We start from the raw sequence: 25,418 nt of genomic DNA, 5'->3' as shown, positions 1-25,418 counted from the left end.
CACCAGTTATAACCCACTTGTGAATTTTTTAAACTTTTACTGTGTCTTAACATCGGCGGTTGCTAACAAATTGCTAAAATTCCTTTGGCGGGGACTTTAGACGTCATCATGACAAACAGGACATTTGTACAGCATTTCTCATGAAAAAGTGGATAAGTATTCATAAACAGCGCAGATTATAATCAGTGAGCATGTTTTTAAATAGAGTTGTTTTCTAAATAAAGTTTGAGGACGCTTGGTGGTGACGACGTTGATCCGCGACCATGGTGTGCTGTAGTCCGTTTATAGCCTACTGTTAGCCTTTTATATCTGACGACTTTATTTAGGCTTCAAAATCTATAAATGTTGTGTTAACTTGTAAAGATTATCTTGATAGACAAAACGTGTAAGTGTCATAACCCTTTGTTAAACACAGAGCTTATTTTCTGCGATTTTCTAAAAGTCTATGTGAAAAATGAATAGGCTTTCAACCGAGGGAACCCGTGCGGCGCTAACTTCCGGGTTGGCCTACAAAAACGCGTCATCCCTGGGGCACTCTATTGGCAGTAGTGCTAGTATATATGACACGTGTTGTAGGAGCCTACCTGGTGGCATAAAAATCAGAATTGCGAGAAACAAACTCGATTTTCTGACTTTTTGTCTAAAAATTGCGAGTTTATATCCCGCAATTCTGACTTATTCCCTTCGTGAGATAGCCTAAACTCCCAATTGCGAGTTATAAAGTCAGCTTAGTTGGGGACACTTGACATTTGATATTCAACAGTGCTTTGTTAATCTTCGGAACACAAATTAAGATATTTTAGTTGAAATCCGATGGCTAAGTGAGGCCGACGAGAATATTTTTGGTGCACCAAAAAAACAAAATAATGAGTGTCAAATCATGACTCGGATCGCGTCTCAAACCACCAAACTGCTGAAATCACGTGACTTTGGCACTCCGAATAGCTGATTCAACACACTGATTCATAACGCTCCGATGCTTCCTGAAGCATTGTTTTGAAATTGACCATCACTAAATAAGTCGTTATTTTGTTTTGTTTTTTTGGCGCCCCAAAAATATTCTCATCGCTTAATAATATTAATATTGAACCACTGTACTCACATGAACCGATTTAAATATGTTTTTAGTACCTTTATGGATCTTGAGAGAGGAAATGTCATTGCTCCCTATGGAGGCCTCACAGAGCCATCGATTTCAACTAAAATATCTTAATTTGTGTTCCGAAGATTAACGAAGGTCTTACGGGTGTGGAACGGCATGAGGGTAAGTAATAAACGAAAGAATTTTCATTTTTGGGTGAACTAACCCTTTAATTGAATACCCCTGGTCTACTCAAACAATCCAATGTTTTCACTGTTAGTGAATCAATGAAGATCAAGAAAATGAAAACGTCTTTGAGCCACTAGGGCTTAATGCAAATGAATGGAGCCATAGTAGAGAATAGGGTTATTTATTCAGACACAACAGCAGCAGACTTGTCCCATGAGCCTTTACTGTAGTCACTGATGTCCAAATATGATTTAAGAAAGGATCGCAGGAACAACACAATATTTCACTACATGACTTCAAGTGAGAGCTGCTTATTAGCATAAACATGTCAAAATGTTAGTTTGGCTTCGATGTAAAATTAATAACATTAATAACAACAAAAACCTTAAGAGATTAAATAATAAAATTTACATCATTAGAAAATATACAACATATTAAACAGCCCAAACAAACGTGAGACGGACATTATATAAAAAAAAAAAGTGCAAAATCATAGTATCAAACTATTTCACTTGTGAATTGAAGTTTAACATGTGCCAATGCCCAAAACATTTAATCGAATGTCTTTTTAGCACTACATGTAGACTGAAGTTTTTAGGATACAGATTCCCTTCATAAATCTACATTTAAAAATGCAATACTTTGATCCATGCCATCAATTCAGAGGCACTCACAAGGGCTGCAAACGCTTTCAAGCAAAAACAGTGAAATTCAAACATTAACCACTTTAAATGACGGACTTACTTGACAGCATTTACAAAGGCAGTTTACATTGACTTGGTTTTGATATTTGCACAAGCGGCTGAATTTCAATACAGTATTTGCAGCAGGCCATAAAAATGTCCATATTTCAGCCTTCAGTTGGACTGCATGTACATCTCACTCAACATGTTCCATTCATATGGTTTTCACCCAACGGTTTGCAATGATACATCAGAAGTGAATACTGCATCTATTTCCAGAGGCTATATTCAAACAGGTGAGTACAGACACACTGTGATTATGGAAAGCGGACACACAGAGATGCTATAAAATCTCAGGAAGGCCACAGAATAGATCACATTACACCACTGAGTCTGTGTTCAATTATGTGTGGTGTGGTTCAGAGTTTGATAAAGGTTATTGAATGGAAATGCATATATAGCCAAGCACACTACAGCAAAGCATCACATCCCAATATGGCTCAGGACCATCAGACACACAGACACATGGCACTGGCAGTCAATCAGATAATATCTACATAAAAAGGGTTTGCATTTATCTCAGCCATTCATTGTGATACAGAACTCAAGGTCCAGAAACACAAAATAAATACACACTCATACCAAACAGACAGACTTAAAACAGAAGCATAGATGTGCTGTTTCCCTCTAGTGGCCAGAGCTGGCTCTATGTGGCCTGCGTCCAGAGTGTGACCGTGCGGTCAGCGGAGGAGGACAAGAAGGAGAGGTGGTGTGTGTGCCACCTGCACTGGATCACCTTATCCGCATGCTCTCCCACTACGGTCAACGGCAGCTGCTTCGTTAGGTCCCCTGTGCAACACGTACAGTTCAATGATCAAAAACTCACTTCATTGCTTTAAATGTTTCAAAATTGTTAATACACATATTAACACTGCAACATCCACATAGATTATACAAACATTATAGGTGTAGCAGACTCTTCCACAACCTGTAAAAAAGGTTCCCTCACCTTTTGACCAATGAACTTCAGTTATCTGAGATTATAGGATATCTTACAAAATTTAAAAAAAAAAATCATTTGATTGAGATTAAACTTGCAAAGAGCAATTTCAAGATGAAACTTGCAAAGAGCAATTTCAAGATGATTAAATATTGTAGAGAAAAGCATAACTGAGAAAAATATATATTCGCAATGGGAATTTTTTTTTCTTGACTCTGGAAACCCTGATAATTTTTTTTTTTTTTTTTGTGGGGAAAAGTGAAAAATTATACCCAAAAATACATCATTAATACTAAATACATTTATTGTTTTTTCCATTTATATTATTTTTCCATTATGCACTTTTAACACTCTATCTCACCTTCATGTAACCTTTCATACACTGAAAATTTAAATGAAAATTAATATGAAAAAAATATAATATTAATATGAAAATTAATTTCTATACTGTAGGTAACTTTTGGCCTGCAGTCTTTGAACATGTAAAAATGTAGTAAAATAAATTAAATTTAAATAAATATAAATATAAAAGTAAGTTTCATGCAGGGTTTTGACTAAATTTAAACCATAAAAAAGTTTTGACTTGAAATAAAACAAACTTTAACTGAAATAAATTAAAATATAACAAAAACTTAAACTTTTTTATTATTTTAGCTAGTTGCTAAAGCAACATTTCTCATTTTCACGAAAGTAAAATTAAAATAAAAATGATCAAAAACTATACAGACATAAAGAAAAATAAAAATGACAAAAACACAAAGAAATTACAATACACATAAAAAAACATAAAAACAAAAATATATATAAAAAAAAACAATAAAAATATTAATACAAACTATAACAGTTTTGCAATGATACTAAACTAATAAATAACAATGAATAACACTAAACTGAGGGGCATCTGCGATCTCACCTTGTAGGTCAGTGACGATGACCTTGGTGTCGTAGGATCCTGTGAGCAGGTAATGAGCGCCGGGGGAGAAGCGCACCGATCGGACATCGCTGGAGTGCGGTTGGTACGTCTGAACCATGCGTCCGCCTCTGATGTCATACAGCATACAGGAGCTGTCCTCCTGCCCTGCTGCTAGCAGACGCCCGCTCGGGTCCACCGCCACCGACGCCACAGGACTGCCTGAGACACACACAGGATATACAACACATGAACAAACAATCACAAACTTTTCAATGTTGAAACAGGTTTATTATAGTATTAACCAATGCCATACAAAACGTTTATTACTCAAAATAAAACTATATAAACAAATTTCAGAAAATACTAAAATGACAAAACATTAACTAAAATGAAAACAGAAATTATAAAACTAAAAACTATTATATTATCTCAATGATGCTAAAATATTACTGGTAGGAAAGTGACTTCAAAATTGCAAAGCACATGAGTAGCCTATGTGAGATGATGTTCCCAGTGAATCGGGTCAGATATACAGTTTCACTGCTAGAAAAACCAGGTCATACCCATTAGTCATACCCCACCAGTCTGAAGCAGCTAATAAGCATAAATGACCAGAGTAGACCATCTAGAAACCAAAAACCATCAAAAACTGCTACTGGGTCATTTCGTGTCGAATCAACCAAAATACAGAAACTCTGTGATTTTGTTCATACTTTTTTTCTGAAGAAAGACAACATAAATAGTGATGAAAACCAAAATATTAATATTTTTCCCGCCATTGACAGAATTTTCCGGCTTTCAGTATTTTCACTGTTATATGGCAGAGGGCGCTATTACACAATTTGTGAAAGAGTAGAGATTTTCCGGATTAAAACATAGGCGAAGAATAAGCAGAAGCAAGTGATAGAAGCATTGCATATGCATGTTGTAGTCCTTGAAAAAACTATTTTCTCAGCTTTTTGTTAAAAAATGTTGCTTCTTTTAATTAAACTTACCTACATTCAAGTGTTGATAAAAGAAGGCTGCATGAAGCTAGATAAAACTATCTTTTGATATATTGCATGTTCAGATTTTCATAAAGCAAAATATTCTGGGGGCCATGAAATTTGATGAAAATGATCAAAAACACTGGTGGGGAAAAAGTTTGTAACCAGGCTGCTTTGGGCCACCATTGACTTCCATAGTAGGAAAAAAAATACTATGGAAGTCAATGGTGGCCCAAAGCAGCCGGGTAACATATCTTCTTCAAATGATCTTCCTTTGTTTTCAACAGAACAAATAAATAGACCCCTTAATCGCCTACGTCACTGTGACGTCACCGCTCTAGCTGGAGGCAAAACATAAATAAGAACTCATAACAGGCGCGCTAAAAGTTTGAGGTTTTGACTTTAAAATGTCGTCTTGTTGTGTTTTTGGCTGCCAGAATAGAAGGAACAGGACTTTTGGTTCTACCAGAGTTTTACCAGATCCCGGCAGACATTCCTTTACAGAAATCAAAAAGATAATTGTGGTTGAATGCAATACGGAGTACAGACTGGACAGAGACAATCATAAATAATACTCGTGTTTGCAGTGCACACTTCATATCAGGTAAAATAATCGATGCATATGTAATGGTTTGTTGGTTTTATCTAGTACAAATCAGCAAGTTTTTTGTTTTATAGGTGAAAAGTCGCCAACTTTCAGCGCACTAGCTAGCTTAAATGTTAAACAAACATACAGCGATAGATGTGTGTGCCATCCTTTGAATGGTCTCTTAAAATAATCCACATTGCTAGCCATAATCAGTTAGCCCAGCGTTAGGTTACATTAGAAAATAAGCCTTGACAAAATTCCCCGAACCACCTGAAAGTAATTCATATGTTGTCTAGGAAATATCCAAAACTAGTTAATTTACAAAAATAGCTGTCACGCTCCCGCAGAGTCAGTGACTGTACATATTCGGACAGTTCTGAACCTTCTTCTGCATCCATGTTTAATAAATCCCTCCTAAAACATGCTAGCTTACGCTTGTCAACATTGAGTCCAGCGTCTCTTTTTGCCTCCAGCTAAGCCCCGCCCACCAGGAAACGTTGCAATGTTTACAAACTTTTAAGGGGTCTATTTATACAGGTGTGGAACAACCCGAGGGTGAGTAAATGAGGACAGAATTTAAATTTTGGGGTAAACTATCCCTTTAAATGTCATGGATGAATATTTCTTGAGTAATCCACTATTTTGTAGAAGGGAGTCAAAAAAAAAATTTTCACATGAGATTTGGAGCCAAATTACAGGGGGGTAAAAATGATTTTAGAAAAATGGCAGCATCATTATTTTATTTTTCACAGAGATTGGAAAGTCTTTTAGTAAAATCTGTTGACTTTAGCAATCTTTATTGCATTATATGCCAATGGTGACAGTTCAAAAATGAGAGTTTTCTTTTTCTCTAAAGTATGCATACCTGTAACACAAGAAGTATTAACGATATCTTAATATTCTTTCAGATTTTGGTTTTTAACAAATGTTTCTTTTGGTATCTTCATTTTGAAGGCCCTCGATGGTTTAACTCCAGAGATATCGGGATCTCAATATGTCTCCAAGAATAAATTGTAAATATTTTCAATGGTCAAAAACAAAATAAATGTGGGTCACTTTGCATTTTTCTTTTAAAGAGGAACTGAAGAACTGTTCTGTCTGAAGAACAAATAATGCTGTAACTAGAAATGTATTTTGCTTCCCTCTATGAAAACAATTGCATAGAACATTTCTGAGTATCAAATATTATTTTTCCCAAGTTTGCATGCCTGTAACACAAGAAGTATCAAAGATACGTTAACATCCTTTTAGATTCATTTTAAAGGTCGGATATGTTTCAGTCCCGGAGACATGGTGATTCCAATGTGAATCTATGTTCAATTTGTTGAATTTAACCATTTTCAATTGTTGAAAACCACAGGCATGCAAAATTTGAAAGAAAAAGAAAAAATACACAAGAAGGGCTTTTTCCCATTTTGAACTGTCACCGTTGAAACATTATGCAACAAAAATGGCTAAAGTCAACAGATTTTACGAATAGACCTATAAATGCTTGTGTAAAAATAAAATAATAATGCTGCCATCTTTCTAAAGTTATTTTACCCACCTGTAATTTGGCTCCAAATCTCAGGTGAAAATTGACATTTTCACCCCCTCTACAAAATAGTGGATTACTCAATAAATATCTATTCATGACATTTAATATTTGGCTTTTTGTATGTCTTTCGTCAGAAATGATTAAAAATCAAAACATTTGACACAACACCGGTTGAGTTGACACGGATTGACCCTATTACGTGCATTTTTCAGCAGACAAAGTGTTAAAAGAGTAAAACAAAGGCAGTGAAGAAGGTGAAGCCCACCGGAGCCTTGGAAGGACGTCCCCACCACTCTCACACAGCTGGGAACACGCAGGTCCCAGAAACGCACAGTCTTATCCTGAGAGCCGGACGCGATCATCCAGCCCCCCCATGTGTACAGAGACAGGATATGACCTGAGGAGAGAAAACACACATCACATAAGGAACGAAAATATTTATAAGAGACTGTGTGCGTGTATATAATATAAAGTCGTATTTTTTGAGGGTGTGTGTACCAGTGTGTCCGCTCAGTGCATGCAGGCCCTGTCCTCTCTGGCAGTCGGTTGTGTAGATGTTACAGTCTCCAGCTCCTGCGCTAATTAAAATGGCCCCTCCGCTCTCAGGACCCTCCATAAACGCCAGATCTCTGATAGTCCCATCATGCATACTGAACTCCAGATCAGGACCTGAATTCAAATATATAAAGTAAAAAGACATTCAACCAAACTCCATAAAATTTTTCTATGATGATTCATGAATATTTGTTTGCAATCTCTCTTTCTCTCACCTGTAGCATTGCAGGTTTCAGGGTTGAAGGGCAGCACTTTGACGTATTTGTCATTGGAGCCGGTGGCCAGTAACTGTCCACAGGGGCTCCAGGCCACACAATATATGGAGCCTTTATGATGCTTGTTCCTCTTGAAGCGGATTACAGGAGGTTTACTCGTGCCCGAGCCACTGAGAAACAACAATATAACTATATTAAAGACATATTAAAATTAAACTGTCAATTAAAAGGTTCTGGTTTCCTAAAAATTAAGCCGCACTTAGTTCATTCAGCCAGAGCAAGTAATTTTTGGAATAACATGCACTGATAAATTGTTCACAATAAGACCAGGATAGGGTGTGTGATATTGCCAAAAAAATTATGTCTCTTTATTTTCGGGGGTTTTGTTGATAACGATAACTAGACGATATTATTAAGCTAAATATTAAGGCACTTTAGGCTGTTATGAATCAAATGAAATCAGTATTAACAAAATCTATTTTTGCACTGCAGAAGTGGCACAGAAGCTGCATCTAAAGCAGCATTTAATGTATTTATACTGCAATTATGATTGCATTAATAATGCATTAATGTTTAAAAAAATTATATTTTAAATGTTCAACTGTGATACTTTACAAGCAATACTTTACATTTGAAACTAAAACTGCCAGTATGTGGTGGCAAGTAACTGTAAGTCACTGGGTCATTCATTCAAACAGCTGATTCATTCAGGAACAAAACAAGTGACTGTCTTTATAAATGGATCATTGAATTGTTCAAAAATCGTTGGCAAAAACAAACTCTTGCTCGTTTCTCAAACACTTTTTTTAATTACTAGTTTTTATAATTAATGGATTAGATCACTTTGAAATTAAAATTACCTCAAGATTTACTCACCCTCAAGCCATCCAGGTGTATTTGACTTTCTTCTTTCTGATGAACACGATCAGAGTTATATTATTAAATATCCTGATGCGTCCAAGCTTTATAATGGCAGTGAATGGGACCAACGAGTATGAAGCTCAAGAAAGTGCCTCCATCCACACCAATCCATCATAAACGTACTTCACACAGCTGCAGGGAGTTAATAAAGGCTTTCTGAAGCAAAAATATCCATATTTAACAAGCTATAAAGTAAAATATCTAGCTTCTGCCAGAACGCCTTCTGTATTGAAATTCAGAAGAAAGTGCAACAGACAATGCCTCAGTTACGCTTGTTTCATAAGTTGAATACATAAGGCATAGGATGTAATGTAAGTGTTTTGATCTTTTTTGTAAGTTGAATACGGAAGGCGGTCTGGTGGAAGCTAGATATTTTACTTTATAAACTTGTTAACTATGAATACATTTCTTACACAAATGCATCTTTGCGCTTCAGAAGGCCTTTATTAACTCCCAGAACCATGTGGAGTATGTTTTGCTTTGGATGGATTCACTTTCTTGAGCTTCATACTTGTTAGTTCTGTTTACTGCCATTATTGGATTGTCAGATACCTTTTAATATAACTCCAATTATGTTCATCAGAAAGAAGATGGTCAAATACACCTAGGATGGCTTGAGGGTGAGTAAAGCTTTGGGTAATTTTCATGTCAAAGTGAACTAATCCTTTAAAGTTTGGTGGCTAAAATGAGGATTTCAGGCTTTTGCTTCAACTGTAATGCATCTGATTCAGATCTTTTAATCAGGTTTTAATGCAGCATGTGGGCGGCTGACCTCGTGTCCAGCGTATCAGGATAGGCACACACGCGCAGCGTCTTAGAGTTGGAGCCGACCGCATATAATGTTCCTGTGGGGTGGAAGGCCACGGCACGGACCGCCTGCGTATCCTCCAGGGTGTTGACCATCACAAACTTGGCTTTAGACTTCTCTTTCTGCATTACACACATAAAAACACAATTTTTATATGTGAGAAGGGTTATTTGAAGATTATGTTCATTTAATCTCAAATAATCCCTGAACAATCCTTAATCTGTTTTTGATCTGTGAATTTTTAGAGCTGTAATTAAACCAAAGCCTTCAGAGGGAGAATGTTTTATTCAGTGAATGTTAACCCTGTAAAGCCTGACATAAGAAACAATAGTCCAAACAATAGTTTTTTTTTATTATTATTTTTAAGTTAATTGAACCTTCAAACAAAATAAAAAAAAATGTTTGCTTATTTGTTTTTTGTTGAGTATCACATTTGTGTATCAGACTTTTGAGCTCATACTCAAAGAGGGGGAAAAAACACTTCAATTTTAAAGGGGTTAATCCACCCAAAAATGAAAATTCTGTCATTTATTACTCACCCTCTTGCCGTTTCACACCCGTAAAACCTTTGTTAATCTTCGGAATGCAAATTAAGATATTTTTGTTGAAAGCCGATGGCTAAGTGAGGCCTGCATAGGGAGCAATGACATTTCCTCTCTCAAGATCCATAAAGGTACTAAAAACATATTTAAATCAGTTCATGTGAGTACAGTGGTTCAATATTAATATTATAAAGTGACGGGAATATTATTGGTGCGGCAAAAAAAAAAAAAAAAAACGACTTATATAGTGATGGCCGATTTCAAAACACTGCTTCAGTAAGCTTCAGAGCATTATGAATCAGCGTGTCGAATCAGCGCCAAAGTCACGTGATTTCAGCAGTTTGGCGGTTTGACACGCAATCCGAATCATGATTCGACACAGAAGAATCATAACACTTTTGGTGCACCAAAAATATTCTCGTTGCTTTATTAATATTATTATCCACTGTACTCACATGAACCGATTTAAATATGTTTTTAGTACATTAATGGATCTTGAGAGAGGAAATGTCATTGCTGGCTATGGGGGCCTCACTGAGCCATCGGATTTCAACAAAAATATCTTAATTTGTGTTACGAAGTTGAATGAAGGTCTTATGGGTGTGGAACGACATGAGGGTGAGTAATAAATAACATTATTTTCATTTTTGGGTGAACTAACCCTTTAATTCAGAGGCAAAAATATTGAATTTGATGCAGCTGCTTTTTGTTTCTTTTGTTTTTTTATGTTGCAAAAATGAAATTCTGATAGCTTGTAAATTAATGAGCTCTTTATAACAGTAAAGCAGATAACTTAACATAACATGCCTCTAAATATCAGATGGCACTCTACATCTCCTAATAATAATTTCTCATAAGATGATATTTAATTCAAATGCTTAGTTTTGTGTGGGTTTAAACATATAATGCGATACAAAAATGATTGAGAGATGTTCCTCTAAAGCCATGGCATATTTGTTACTCACATTTTAACATGATTTATCTGAAAAGTTGCTTCAGTCCAATAATTATTCTTGAAATATTACTAACAATATTCTTAGGTTATTCTTAGGTTTGTCACCAAAGTTTTGATCATGTTGATAATTTTGAAGCCTTAGAATTTTGTGTATCAAATATGACACAGTAGGCTTATGTTGAACTGTAGGGGACGCTGTACCTCTGGGCCTTTAGAGCGGGTCAAACTGCTGTCATTCTGTCCAGTTTTGTCTCCAGTTTGGGCACTGCAGGTGAAAACAAAACCTTAATAATCACTAAAAAACATTACCAAGCAAATTAAAAAAAAAAAAAAAAAAAAAGTTAAAGATGTTAAAGGTGTTAAAAATGTACTAGAATAGAAATTTTTAAACTCTTTGAACGATTTTGAAAAATTAACTGTGTGTGACTTTAAAAAGTTAAAGAACTGGTCTCTCTTCACCTCTGGGGCAGTACAGGAGACTGGGTGGGTGGTGGGAAGGATGCTTGAACTGCTGACCTCTGAGGAGTGCTGGTGACCACATCGCTGTCTCCACCACCCCCTTCCTGTGTCTGCAGCGTGGCTGAGGCTTCTCTCGCCTCACTGTCATTGTTGCTGCCTCCATTACACTGCTGAGAGAGAGCCTGCACCTCTTCTCCCAAATCATCCATTCCCACATTCAGCTCCTCCAGTCTTTGAATAGACCTGCACACATACATACAAAAACATGAAGCTTTAGTGTCAACTTGGTGCCCACGGACTGCCCACTGACCATGCAATGCACACAAAAAAGGCAAGAGCTTTCTCAAAATCATAAGATCCTATTTAAGTTTAAATTCAAATTTGAATTTAAATCAAAAATCCAATTTGGTTTTATGGAGTTTGTGCAAGTCAGTAACTAACAAAATGATTTTTTCTGCTCTATTTTAAAATGAACTTTTTACCATAATTAGCGAGTAATTGCAAATGGTTGCAAATTACTTAAGGGTTTCATCTGAGACAGTAACAAATACACTGTAGAGATATACTGTAACTGTATGTGAATATGAACACTGGTCATTTTATACGTTGCTCATACAGCTGCTTCATGTCAAAGTGACCAGAATAAACTGCAACATGGACACCAAATAGTTAAATGCTTGGCTAAATGTGACTAACTTTGAGCTTGCTCAAAACATCTTATTTTTAAACTCACTTTACTGATGATCACAGTTGCTTTTTTAATCACATACACATCAAAGTGCATATAGCTTATAAAATGTATTTGTGTTTTCCTTGGGGATTTCTCCACCCACTTCAAGCTCCATAGTTGCTCGCTGCACCATCTGTAGAAGCCTGAGGTTCATCTCATTAGCCTTTCATTTGATATTCTTCTTAATCTCTGCCAAACACAAACCACGATTAACACAACTGGTCATTTCCCTGTGGTCAAGGGGGGTTTCCCCCATAAAATCCCCTGAAGCAGATGGCAAAAAGTGTACAGTCTGAAGTGTGCACACAGAACAGATTTTTATTCGTTTTTAGATTATTTGTCCTAAAAATCTATACTTGTCCTAATACATATTCAAATTAATATCCTAAGATTTTGTAATAACTCATGACCAGTACGGCTTCTGTTGACAGAACAATGAATGTTTCTTCTGCCCTCCCCTCCCCTCTGACATACTGCATTATTTATGGTTGTGGCCTTTAATGATGACCTCACCAGTGGAACGGCACGGCACTGTTCCAAAACCTCCCTTTGTTATGTTTCTGTGTTACAATTGTGCCGTAACCACAGCGACAGAACTAGACAAGTATCAAAGCCGAACAAGAGAACAGGGTGATCCCTCTCCGATTGCATCATTACATTTCACTAGTTTTCCTGTAGGGTTTTTTGAGGGGTCTGTAATTTGAGTGACAGCTCATGCAACATCAATAAATAATTAATACAGTTCCAAAAAATTCTTCAACAATTTTGCAGACTCTAAGAAAAGATTACTGACACATTTTTTGTTTTTTTGTTTTGTTTTTTTAAAAGGAGTGATTCATTAAAATATATTTTTTTAAAAAAATCTGTATTATTATGTTTAGTCTGTCATTTCTTCTTAATATTTATGAATCTCTCATCTATTATCTTATCTCATTATTTTTTGACACATAACAAGACATACACACACATCCCTGTTACAAGGGACATCGAGTGGGATGAAAACCCTATGACAAAAGAGGCCTATAGTCCATCAAAAACTCAAAAATCCATGCTAAATTCAGATTTTCAGTAATTTCAGAATTCAAAATATAACTTAAAGGGATAGTTCAATCAAAAATGTAAATTCTGGCATCATTTACCCACCCTTATTTTGTTCCAAACCCAAAATACATTCATTCATCTTCAAAACACAAATGAAGATCTATTTAATAAAATCTGAGAGATTTCTTTCCCTCCATTGAAAGTCTATTTGTCAAAAACTCTGACACTTTAAAATGTTTATAAAGGGATTGTAAAATAAAGCCATATTAATCAAGCAGTTTAACCCAAGTGTTCTCAAGAGACACAATTGGTTTATATGATGAGCAGATTTAATTTAGGCCTTTATTCATATATAAACATTGATCAATGAACATGCATTGAGCACATCAAATATGGGAAACGGAACGAAGCTCAACCATACTTCTTTGATGTGCAAGAACAACAAGACTTGAAGACTTGGATTAAACTGCTCATATGGATTCCTTTTATGATCTCTTTATGAATGTTTTGGGTGAAAAGACTTTCAGTTTCAATTTAAATGTCTTCATTTGTGTTGTAGGAAAGTCTAACAGGTTTGAAATGACATGAGGGTGGGTAATTGATGACAGATGACAGAATTTTCATTATTGGGTGAACTAACCCTTTAAAACTGGACCTAGAAAGGATTTCAGGTATTAGTTTAAAAAAAAAAAAAAGGTTGGGTCATGGTACAGCCTACTTTTCAGACTGGAGGAGCAGAGCCACCCACAAAAAGTTATCCTTGGACCATAAATCCAAGCTTCTACCCTGCCTGGTACTAAATAAAACACTATGTAAATGTGCATTCAAGGCATGGATGTGTATATGTGTTTGTATTCCTTAGGGAATTCTCCACCCACTTCAAGTTCTGTGGCTGCTCGCAGCACCATCTGTAAAACCCTGAGGTCATTCATATCTACATCTCATTAGCCTTTCATTTTCAACCTGCCATGCCTTTTTCTCTGCATCCCTCCCTCTTGCTTTTAGCTGCGTCAGATTTCACCTCGTGTCTTTGTGTTTGTAAACTTCAGCTAGTTTGCTGTACATCAATGCAGTTCTAGACACAAAGACTGACCTTTGGATGTGATTTTAGTGGTGAGATGGAGCTTGGCTGACCTGGTAAGGAAGGCTTCTGTGAGGTTGTGCTTAGCAGTGGGCGGGGCCTCGTGCTGCTGGACTCCGCCCTCTCGTAGCATCTGCTGGTAGAGTTCCCTCTGCTGCTGCTTCTGTTCCAGATGTTGCTGGACACGCAACCGCTGACGGTAGTACTCCTGAAACTGCTCTGTGGAGTCCCACAACTACACAGAAACAGAGGGGACAAAGATGAGATGATTCTTCTTTCAAGTCACCATGAAATAAAAATGGATAATTCTTATTTTTTTAATATAGCAGTGTTTATTTTAAATGATTTATTTGTCCACATAATTATTTTTTTAATCATATGCCCTAACTTCCCTTCCCTCTTGCACCAACATCTCTTCTCTTCTCTAATAATGTGTTTATCGGCAAGAGGGTGGGACAACCTGTCACATGAGATCGACCAATAGCAATGGACAAAATTAAGTCTCACCTTACATTTTTTTCTCATACAAGAAGCCCTTTCACTTGCATACACGTCACAATATGAAAGAAAAGATCATTTCATGCTGACTTTAAAGCCTAATGCAAAAAACTCCTATTTCACCCTCAAAGCTTATCACTAGACAGATGCTGAAGAGGAGTTGCTTTCTGGTCTGGTGAATAGATTTAATACATCACAGCTCTACAGTGATTACTACCACAGATTAAAAACCCAGACAGAAAATAAACTGTGTTTGTTGTCTGTGAGCTCACAGTCTCTGCAATCAATACATCGGCTGCTTCTCAATTCTAAAAACGCAAGGACACAGAATGAATCATTGTGAGAAGTGAGATGTGCTGGGATCTTGTTTTAGATTTCTTTGTAAAGAGAACACAGAAGGTTAAAATAAATGACCATCTTTATGAACGGCTGTGTCATATACCGGGTCACCTAAAGGATGTGTCCTCTCTCCTTTATTATTTATTTTGTATACAAATGATTTTAAGTGTAATTTTAGAAATAGACATTCAGTATTATACAATTTGCAGAAAACTCTGTAATTGTTAGTTCACTGAGTGAGGAAGATGCAACGCATGGAACTGTGTTTGATGATTTTATCACCTGTACTGCATCCGAAATCACATACTGTTGTGTAAGTAATACATTTGAATTTAAATTTACTTCACGACCACTGAAGAAGTACATTCTATATAGTACGAATGTGTGTAGTATGAATTAATTCAGACGTACTACATCTGCCATCTGCCATAAAAACTTGTTCTTAAAACTAAAGAGATGATTATTGACTTTAGCTCTAGGAAGCAATCTATTCAGAATAAACAAACTATAAATGGAATGGGCGATGAGAGTGTTAAGCAGTATAAGTATTTTGGTACTATTTTAGATAATAAATTGTCTTTTTCTCCAAATACCGATGCTTTGTGGAAGAGGAGGAGGCTGCTTGAGGAAACTAAGGTCATTTAATGTGAATAAAACAATGATGTGCATGTTTTATAGAGCCTATATTGAGTCAAATAGTAAAATAACTGGGAAGAAGCAGATGAGCATGGCCCAGTTACATCAAAGGCATGTATATTGTTAGATGATTCCCACCCCATGCACCATGAGTTTCAGCTCATCTCCTCTGGTATTCTTATTTGAACTCCTATTAGCAAAACAAATCAATTTAGACATTCATTTGTCCCCCTTAGCTCTAAAGTTCTTACATTTTAGGTCATTTTTAGTAAGAAGATAATCCAAATCAAATTTTATGTTAAGGTTTTTAGATTTTGTCTCATGTGTCTGTATTATCTGTATGGGATTGTCTTATGTTATATGCTTGTATGCTGCAACCAAGTTGCCTTTGGGAAATGAATAAAGATGAAGTGAACTGTTGCTCAACTGACCGTTCAGCACATGTTAGCAGTGGGACAGCACCATCCAATGCATAATAAATAAAACATAACATCACAGATGTCATAACCTATTAAAATATTTACTTATGTTATTATTTCATTTTTATTTTATTTTATGACTATTTGTGTAAATGAGTATGTATATTTAATGTTTTGCTTTGTCAACGTTAAGAGGCTTTCTCCAAGTATTTATAACGTTACTAAAATTATGCCAAACAAAAGGACAAATGTTTACTTTCACAAGCCATGTCACGTATTTGCGAGCTTTCAGTAAGACTACTGACCACTGGCAACAAACAGCATATTTCTTTAAAAATATCGAAGGCATTTGGATGAAATTTCACAGTATAAGTGAAATAACATAAGAAATATTTTATGAAAGTGAAAAAAATGTCAAATTAACCATTCCATCCAAATTTTGAATTGTTTTGTATTTTTAATATTGATTATAGTTGATGTTTTATTTGTTATAACAAATAATTTAATAAAGCCTTTAATAATATTTAGGCATGTAATATTTAAAAAAAAAAAAAAAAAAGAGATTCCCAGAATCATGGACAACATATCTCAGCTGAAATGACCACAAGAGTTTTATGTTATCCACAGGATATGGACTAAAGGACAGAAAGTGCTTGTCATAACTAATAACTCACATTATCCTCTCTTTCTCTCTCTCTCTCTGTGTGTGCTGTGTGTGTGTTTGACCATAGAGAAAAGGAAGATGGGTGGGTTTCCTGATGGAAAGTGGACTAAGGAGAACAGGGCTGTTTTGACTAAAGAGCACTGTTCCTGCTTAATGGTCCTGAATACAGTGATTAAAAAAAGACTACAGTTAAATAATTCAAAAATCTTGATACAAAAAAAAAAAAAAAAAATCTATACCTCTATAACCTCTATAACAAGGTTATCATAATTAATTAAAACTAAAACCATAAAAAAGATACTTTGTTACTTAAAAAAAAAAACTGAAATAAAATTAAAAAAAAAAAAAAAAACTAATTCATTATGAATTCATTATAAACAGCACCCACTATAATCAGTGATGCTGTCTACACTGGATGTGGCGCGACAACAAATTCCCAATGGTAAACTGATGCCTTGTTCTATTTCTGCCATACTTCAAGCGCTCACGCTACATCTGATATGAGGGACAAATGGATTTGCAACGGCACGACACAATGCGACAACAGTCAGGTCCTGTGTCTGCAGACAAAATGTAATAGTATTTCAAATCAAATGATGCAAAAATAATAGTGTTCTATAACATTCCAATTAGCATTTGTACTTTTAGAACCCTTTGTCCAACAGACTAAATAACAGCATTCCAGATAACAGCCACTAATGGTGAACAATCTAGAACTGTTTTCATCACAACCTCTGACAGTCAACATTCTTAAACCCTTCACACAAGAGCAATCTATAAAAGGTCAACATTCTAGAATTCTTTACACAAAACACAAACTTTTTCATTCAACATTCTAGAATTTTTCTCATTACAGTCCCTTCACAAACACACGCCTAGCAACTGTAGCCTGGAAACAGCCAATCCAAGCCCTCTGCAACTATGAAGTGATAAACTGGAAGCAGTAGCTGAGCTTGCCAGTTATTTATGACCCTGCTCAGGGCTACAGGCTGTTTATGAGAGTGCACATGCAAACTTCTACTGCTCAGACATACAATTACAAATAATAACAGCTTTTACAAATAAATCAGAATGTCACTAAAAATGAGCTTAAATTCTAAATTAAAATTTTATAAGATTTACAATACATTTATGCATTAAGCAGATGCTTTTATCCAAAGACTCTTACAAGAGATGAACAAAGCAATTCGTCAAGGAGCCAACAATATTCATAATATACAATGCCAGGTTTATTTGACAACTACAATAGGAAGCAAGCTAGAGAAGAGGAGAAATGCGAGTTATCACAGAACTGATTTGTTTGGCATGTCGCTTTTCCAATTATTAGTTTAGTATGGTTTTATCCAATGTTCAGAAGATATCAGTGCATTCATTGACTAACACAAGTACCTCATTCTTCTCTGCAGAACCAGGTTCTGGAGCATCTTGACCCGGGGCAGAGGCTGGGCGAGAGTTTTGAGGACCAGGTGAGCTCATCATTTTATCAGATGGAGTTTCAGTTCTGGAGCTGCAAGACCAGAGAGTCCACATTATTGTTTGAAAGCCTATGCATTTTTCCCATAGACTTTTGGAAAATCACAAAAAATAAGCTCTGTGTTTAACAAAGGGTTATGGCTCTTACACGTTTTGTCTGTCAAGATAATATTTACTATTTAACACAACATAAATACATTTTGAAGCATAATAAAGTCATCAGATATAAAAGGCTAACAGTAGGCTATAAACGGACTACAGCACACCATGGTCGCGGATCAACGTCGTCACCACCAAGCTTCCTCAAACTTTATTTAAAAAACAACTTTATTTAAAAACATGCTCGCTGATTATAATCTGCGCTGTTTATGAATACTTATCCACTTTTTCATGAGAAATGCTGTCCAAATGTCCTGTTTGTCATGATGACGTCTAAAGTCCCTGCCAAAGGAAGTAGTCCCTTTTAGCAACTTGTTAGCAACCGCCGTTTTCAAGACACAATAAAGGTTTAAAAAAATCACAAGCGGGTTATAACTGGTGTGTTTTATTTCATAAATCAAAATGTGAAAATATTTAGAGGCTTTGTTAACCACAGACCTTATTTCAGGCGATTTAGCAAAAACCCATTCAAAAAACCCATTGACTTCAGGGCGATGGAACTGGAAGTCCTAAAATGCTAACTCGCTTCCGGGTTTTGCCTACAAAAACACATCATCCCTGAGGTACTCTATTATTTAATGTTTCTGAAAGAAGTATATTATGCTCACCAAGGCTGTGTTAATTTTATAAAAAATACAGTAAAACCAGTAATGTTGTAAAATATTATTACAATTTAAAATAACTATTTTTATTGTAAAATATAATATTTTAAAATATACCATAGACATTTTTAATTTAATTTATTTAAGTCATTGTTAATAACAGCTAATTCGCTAATAATCAGCTAATTCACACTTTAATAGTGATCTCCACATGGTCTTGGTCAATGTGTACTGTTTATAGTGTTCTGGAGTTTGTTGTACATAGGTTAAGCTTTAATGCAGATGTATCAGGTGTATCAGGAGATGTTTACCTCTCTGGTGACTCCTCAAAGATGCTGTGACATCCTGAATTCTCCATCATCACACTGCGGTTCAAGTGTTGAAAATTAGCGAACGAGTGCGACATTGGCGAAGTTTTCCCTCCATCTGTTCCTGCTCCTCTCTTATCTTGGCCAGAAAGACCATAAGACAGGCCGTCCAGTGCTGGGTTCAGAGAGCGCGTCATGTAGGTGTCTGCAGACTGTGGCCGCCGGAGAGGGGAAGCGGGATATGGCGAGAGTTTGCTGATGAGCGGAGTAAGGAGGTCAGCGTAAGCGGCCTTGGCGGGTTTAACAAGCCGATCCACGTGGATATTGAGCATCTTCTGCTCAAAGGCGCAAGAGAAGACATTGGGCGACAGGTTCTGGAGCCAAGAAAGCAAGCTCAGGTCGAGATCGTCGCAGCCGTTCCCACACAGCATGTCTATACCCAGAAGAACCTCGCTTTCTGTGATCTCCTCTCCGGTGGCTTTGCTCTGGCAGAACTCCACGCAACACTCGTACAGTACGCCTTTAATCAGAAGCTGGAATAGACGGTTAGAGCTGGCGCGGAACCCCGCCTCGCTTAGCTTTCGGTCAGCGGGAATAAACTCTGCCACCATGCCACAGGCCTCCTCAAAACACTGCACGCGTGCCGTACTCGGATTCCAGTCCTTGAACTCGGCATGGTTGGTGAGGCGGGGCAACGTCAGGAGAAGGCAAAGCTTGCTGTAGTCATCTTTAGTTGGACAAAACTCTTCTAGAGCATGCAGACACTTCACAGCCTCTTGCATGGTCAGCTCCAACTGAACATAGACAGACAGAATGAGCGAGAAGCTTAAGAAAGCTGGTCAGAGCCATTTGAAAAACAAGATCTAAGCAGTTTCTCACATGGTGATATGATAATCTCTCAAGATTTAGGGTTAGCTTATTTTAGCTTTGAAACAAAATAAACTAAAGTGACTTTACATGTATATTTCTTTTCTACATAATATAAAATTATATGATATAGAGTATGTATCTTTTATATAATGTAAAATATAATATAGTCTTATTTGGCTCACATTACTGTTTATTATTATACATAAACTATAGTTCAAAAGTTTGAGGTTGGTAAGATTTTTAAATATTTTTGAAACTCAATTATGCTCACTTATTTAATAAGAGTAAATAGGAAGTAAAGAAAATAGAGTAAAGAGTAATTACAATTTATGATAATTACAATAATTTACAATGATAATTTATAATAATTGTTTTCTATTTTAATACATTTTAAAGGGTAAATTATTCCTATGAAGGCAAAGCTGAATTTTTAGCATCATTACTCCAGTCTTAAGGGTCACATGATCCTTCAGAAATCATTCTAATATGCTGATTTGGTGCTCAAGAAACATTTATTCTTATCACCAATAATGAAAACAGTTGTGCGGCTTCATATTTTTGTGGAAACTGTGATACTTTACTTCAGGATTCTTTGATGAATAGATGTTACTCACATGTTGTGGCTCATCCTCAGCAGACATGGCATTGTTTACACACAAAGCTTCCAGAAACTTCTGTTTCAAAACAATGTAGCGGAACCTGAGAGGACACAGAAAAATGCAGCACATATATGTGAAGTTAAACTAACAGTGTCTGATTTTCATTCACATACGTAATTTACAATCATTTTTAGCAACTGTTATAAATTTAATATTCAGTGAACCCCTAATCAGTGTTTATGTACAAAATGATTTCTTTTAAGTGCATTTAAGTGCAAGTGAGCTCATATTATTTGGGTTGCAATTCTGGAAAGATTCTGAGCTGCTCTCTCACCTTTTCCTGTCAAATTTATCCAGACACTCAAGAGGCTGAATGAACTGTAACACTTCATCCCACTGTCCATCCAGAATAAGCTGCCTGCAGGGGGGAGAATGAATGAGACAGAGAGGAAAACATTGTGTCTAGACAATTTGACTTATAATAGCACAACATTAGTACTAGCTTCAAACTAATAAAATAAACTATATTCAAAATAACATTTTTCATAAATACATGATGTAACTGATGTTGTGTTACACTGTCTCAAACGGTATGACAATCACCAGAGACAAACTACATGTAAATTCTTGGTGATAAATCCAAACTGGTAAAAATCTGGAGCTGTCTTATCAGTCTTTTCCTGGCTTTGTTGTAGACTAGAGTGTCACTCAGTGTTGTGGTGTGAAGAGCACCTTTGTTAATAAGAGGCCCAGTTTCTGAAGAAGGGCTCGAACTCTCATGCACTCATTGAATAATGAGGAACGCTAGTGAGATCTGAGCAATGGGTCACATTGTATGCCAATGCTACATTAGAGGTGTGTTCACACTTGTAGTTCGGTTCACTTGGTTCGTTTGGTCTGGACCTAAAAAACCCCAAAACATTTAGTCCTGCTCCACTTAGCGTTCACATTGGCATTTTTAACACCGAACCTAAAAGCATAGGTATATGTTCACAACCTGATTGTTTGGCTTTTATGACGTATATTTTGTGATGGAACTTACTGAACATCCAAAACAATACTGTGTGCTGGGCTAAACGCTCGTTGTATGTGCATACATATGATGGGGTTTTTACCAGCTGAGAACTCGTGACAAGCTTATAAAATATGTAAAGGACTCAAAACAGCGAATCCAACAGGAATCCAAACAGGAATTCCTCCGTCACACACTCAAATGAAGATCTGCTGAGAGGAGATGAAGTTCTAATGCCTGAACTGAACTGTAATGGGCAACATTGTGACTGTATGCTTGAGCATTCTGTCCTTTTTAGGGTCGCATCTTGTGACATCATGTCCTGTTTTTGGTTTGTTTACATGTCTTTGGACCATGTTGTATTCATATTTCATTCGAACTGCACCAGAGTTAGTTTGGAAGCAGACTGAGAACGATCATTTCTGAGGTTTTGGTCTGCTTGTTTGGTGCGCACCAGGTTCGGATGGTACACTTATTCAAATGAACCACACTAACAGAGCATTCACACCAGGGTTCGTTTTAATCAAACCAAACATGCCAAGTATGAACACCCAAGGTGTCCCATATGCCAGTGGTCTTTTTGATTTGAATTCTGCCTGAGTGGAAGTATATATATGGATCATACCTGAGGAAGAGCATGTCGTCCGAGTAAAGGCCATTGATGACCCCGCTCTCCTTCTCCAGGGCCAGCATGCTAATGTGCAGCTTGCGCGAATTTAGGAAGTCCAGCATCACCTTAATGATCTCCACTTCCTTTACATTTATGATCTCCTCAGCCGTCATGATGGCAAGCTTTCACAGAAAGAATAAGAGAATGAACACTTCATTTAGAAGATGGTTTTATCCAAAAACAGTTATAGTACTTGCTCAAGCAATCAGTGGTGATCAGGCCTTGTAGGGCTTGAACTAGGACCCACTACTAAGGCTAAATTCAAGGGACATGAAAGAATTTTTTTATAGGTATTTTCCCTGTCACATTCATACGCTCATTGTGTTTACATTTTTTGCTACAAGTCACAATCAGAGTGAAACAGATTGTCGAAATGTAGGGTGTGGTTCTATCCATCGGTCGCTGATTGGATGGAGGCAGATCTGATTGCAAGCTAGCAGTCAATTGCAAAAAAGGGGCAGAGTTTCAGCAGACTACATGATAGGAGAAGTCTGTTGTTTCACTGGAAAAAGTAATAAAAAAATGATAAAAAAAATTTAAACATCCATGGATATATAGCATGCGAATGAACAGATTAAATGAACAAATGAAAATAAATTTGCAATCATTAAGATGGCATGGATATTATTATTAATAATAATTATTTATTAAAATATTTATAATGCATTTTGTTTTTATTGTTGTAACATGAACAATAACTATTTATAAAGCATTTATTAAACTAATTACTTTTAGCATTTATTATTGAATTATTAATATCAAAAGTTGTATCTGTTTATATTATTTAATGGACCCGAGCTAACATGAACTAACAACTACTTTTATTACCTAACATTAACAAAGATTAATAAATAATACTGTAACAAATGTATTGATCATTTTTAGTTAAAGTTAGTTATTGTGTTAACTAACTTTGACTAATGGGAACATTGTAAAGTGTTACAAACAATTACTTACTATTTCAGTCTATAAAGTCCTATGATGTAGCTACTGTACAAAACACAGTATTGCTTGTAGACTGCAAGTGAAAAACAACCTTCTAATTAAAATACCAGACCAATGTTACGACAAAGAAGAGTCATCATTCCAGAAATTGCAGATGTAAACACACAAGCATGGGAGGTGAAGTGACATTCCACCCAAACAAAACAGCCTGTCCCTCAAAACTATTCTCTTCTCAGCAATGTTTCACTGCCAACTTAATCTATTTTAAATCATTTCAAATAACTGTAATAAAAATAACACTTAGAATTATCCTTTAAAATGACACATTATTGCTGAAAGCTAAAGGAATTACTACCATAAAAATTAGAAAACTATTTATTAATATTAAAAATTAAAACAACAGTCGAATATTATTCATTTGAGGAAGCTCTAATTTTAGATTAAAACCCATGAATACATCTCTAGTCACTCATACATTTCTACAACAAGCACAACGGTAGTAGTTTATGAACTGCCCTTTTTGGGGATTTAAAACCAATCTTTTTTAGTATTACAAGCTCAATACTTCAACCACTAAGCCACTCCACCCGGCCCCAAACATGCACCATGGGAAACGCAGATTTGTTTTCTCATGCTTTCCCACCGCTGGATCCGGTCGAGTTCACTGCAATACATTTATCTGACAACTTACACTGATTATGTCCTAGATAAGCCAAATTACATCCTATCAAGCACCAGTGAGAGGGGACATCCACCCATATCCACCATATTCTGAAGCTGCGGAGGGAGAGAATGTGTCATCCAGGCGCAGCGGCAGCAGCCTCCCCGGCCTCGCCTATCCTCAAAACAACGGCGATAAGCGTCGCGAAGAGCGATTTTAATCTCACCTGATAATCTCTACATATACGCGAAGTGCAGAAATCCTCCGTGGGTCCACCGAGGGTGTGTCGAGACGCACCGTCTAGTGTTTTTTTTCCTCCGTGTTTCGAGGCGAGAGGCTCTTGTTGTCCCTGGCGCTCGCTGGTTGTCAAGCACAAGCTTCCTCTGCGCGCTCCACCAATCCGCGCTCACGCACACAAACCCCCGCAAAACCCGCCCCGGCCCGCACCGACCTGAGTGTTATTTAACAGAGTGGGGCTTATTCAATTTAATGGGGATTTGTGATTAGCAGCATTATGTACGCATTATACTATGTGTATGTAAACTTACATTAAGCCGAGAAAGTAGCGGTTTATAGGCCTACTAGTGTTTGAGTTGTGTGTCAGAAATAATCATGTATGCATTGAAAATTATTACAAACAATCCTCAAATAAAAATGTAAGAAAATACAAGTTACACAACACAAGCATATAATATATATATCGATATTTCATTCAAAAACATTGTAGGACTATGTGTGGTCATTTTACACAATTATTAATTTCATCTGACGATTCCAAAAAATCGTTTGCTATTAGCTGTTTTTTAAATTGTTTAATTTTGTGTTCCATAATTTGTTTTGTTGTCATTTCGCCACCCGTGTAGTCCGACTCCTTAACGATTTTCTAGTGAATTAGAAGTAGTCCGAATCCCTAATGAATCATTCTTGTGAGTCGGTTCTTTTTAGAAAATATAAATGCATACAGCGTGGCTATTGAGTCTGAATGATAAACGTCTATGGTTAAACCTATGACTCTTATGAACCGGTTCTTTTTAGTGAATCAAAAACATACAGCGTATCAGTATCCAGTCAAGTCCGACTCTCTAATGAATCACTCTTATTAGCTGGTTCTTTTTAGTGAATCAAGCACAGTTAAATGATTAGTTCACATTCAAATTAAAATTTCCTGATAATGTACTTGCCCCCATGTCATCCAAGATGTTCATGTCTTTCTTTCTTCAGTCGAAAAGAAATTAAGGTTTTTGAGTTTCATTGCACTTGCACTAGCATATTGTATAT

At 36.3% G+C, this 25,418-nt stretch overlaps 1 protein-coding gene across 1 annotated transcript; it reads right to left on the bottom strand.

The window, feature by feature from the left end:
• Positions 1-1,450: 1,450 nt before the first annotated feature.
• On the bottom strand, positions 1,451-24,503 carry wdr47a (WD repeat domain 47a). The gene is made up of 15 exons (XM_067362636.1): positions 24,367-24,503; positions 22,490-22,656; positions 21,187-21,270; positions 20,868-20,952; positions 19,387-20,177; positions 18,231-18,348; positions 14,339-14,520; positions 11,434-11,676; positions 11,176-11,239; positions 9,442-9,599; positions 7,749-7,918; positions 7,477-7,647; positions 7,244-7,375; positions 3,867-4,085; positions 1,451-2,802 (listed from the first exon to the last, which is right to left on the bottom strand). Exons 2-15 carry the CDS (start codon positions 22,645-22,647, stop codon positions 2,660-2,662), a joined length of 2,718 nt encoding a protein of 905 aa, XP_067218737.1. The 5' UTR covers positions 22,648-22,656; positions 24,367-24,503; the 3' UTR covers positions 1,451-2,659.
• Positions 24,504-25,418: the final 915 nt, after the last annotated feature.

The sequence above is a fragment of the Chanodichthys erythropterus genome, chromosome 16, assembly GCF_024489055.1.
Source record: "Chanodichthys erythropterus isolate Z2021 chromosome 16, ASM2448905v1, whole genome shotgun sequence".
NCBI classification, from domain to species: domain Eukaryota; kingdom Metazoa; phylum Chordata; class Actinopteri; order Cypriniformes; family Xenocyprididae; genus Chanodichthys; species Chanodichthys erythropterus.
This window is presented reverse-complemented; position numbering and strand designations above follow the sequence as displayed.

Coding starts and splice junctions, on each gene's coding strand:
- wdr47a (XM_067362636.1), bottom strand. CDS start 22,647: ATGACGGCTGAGGAGATCATAAATGTAAAGGAAGTGGAGATCATTAAG. Junction 7,919..9,441: donor CCTGATACGCTGGACACGAG/GTCAGCCGCCCA, acceptor GTTGTTTCTCAG/TGGCTCGGGCACGAGTAAAC. Junction 2,803..3,866: donor CATCGTCACTGACCTACAAG/GTGAGATCGCAG, acceptor CGTGTTGCACAG/GGGACCTAACGAAGCAGCTG.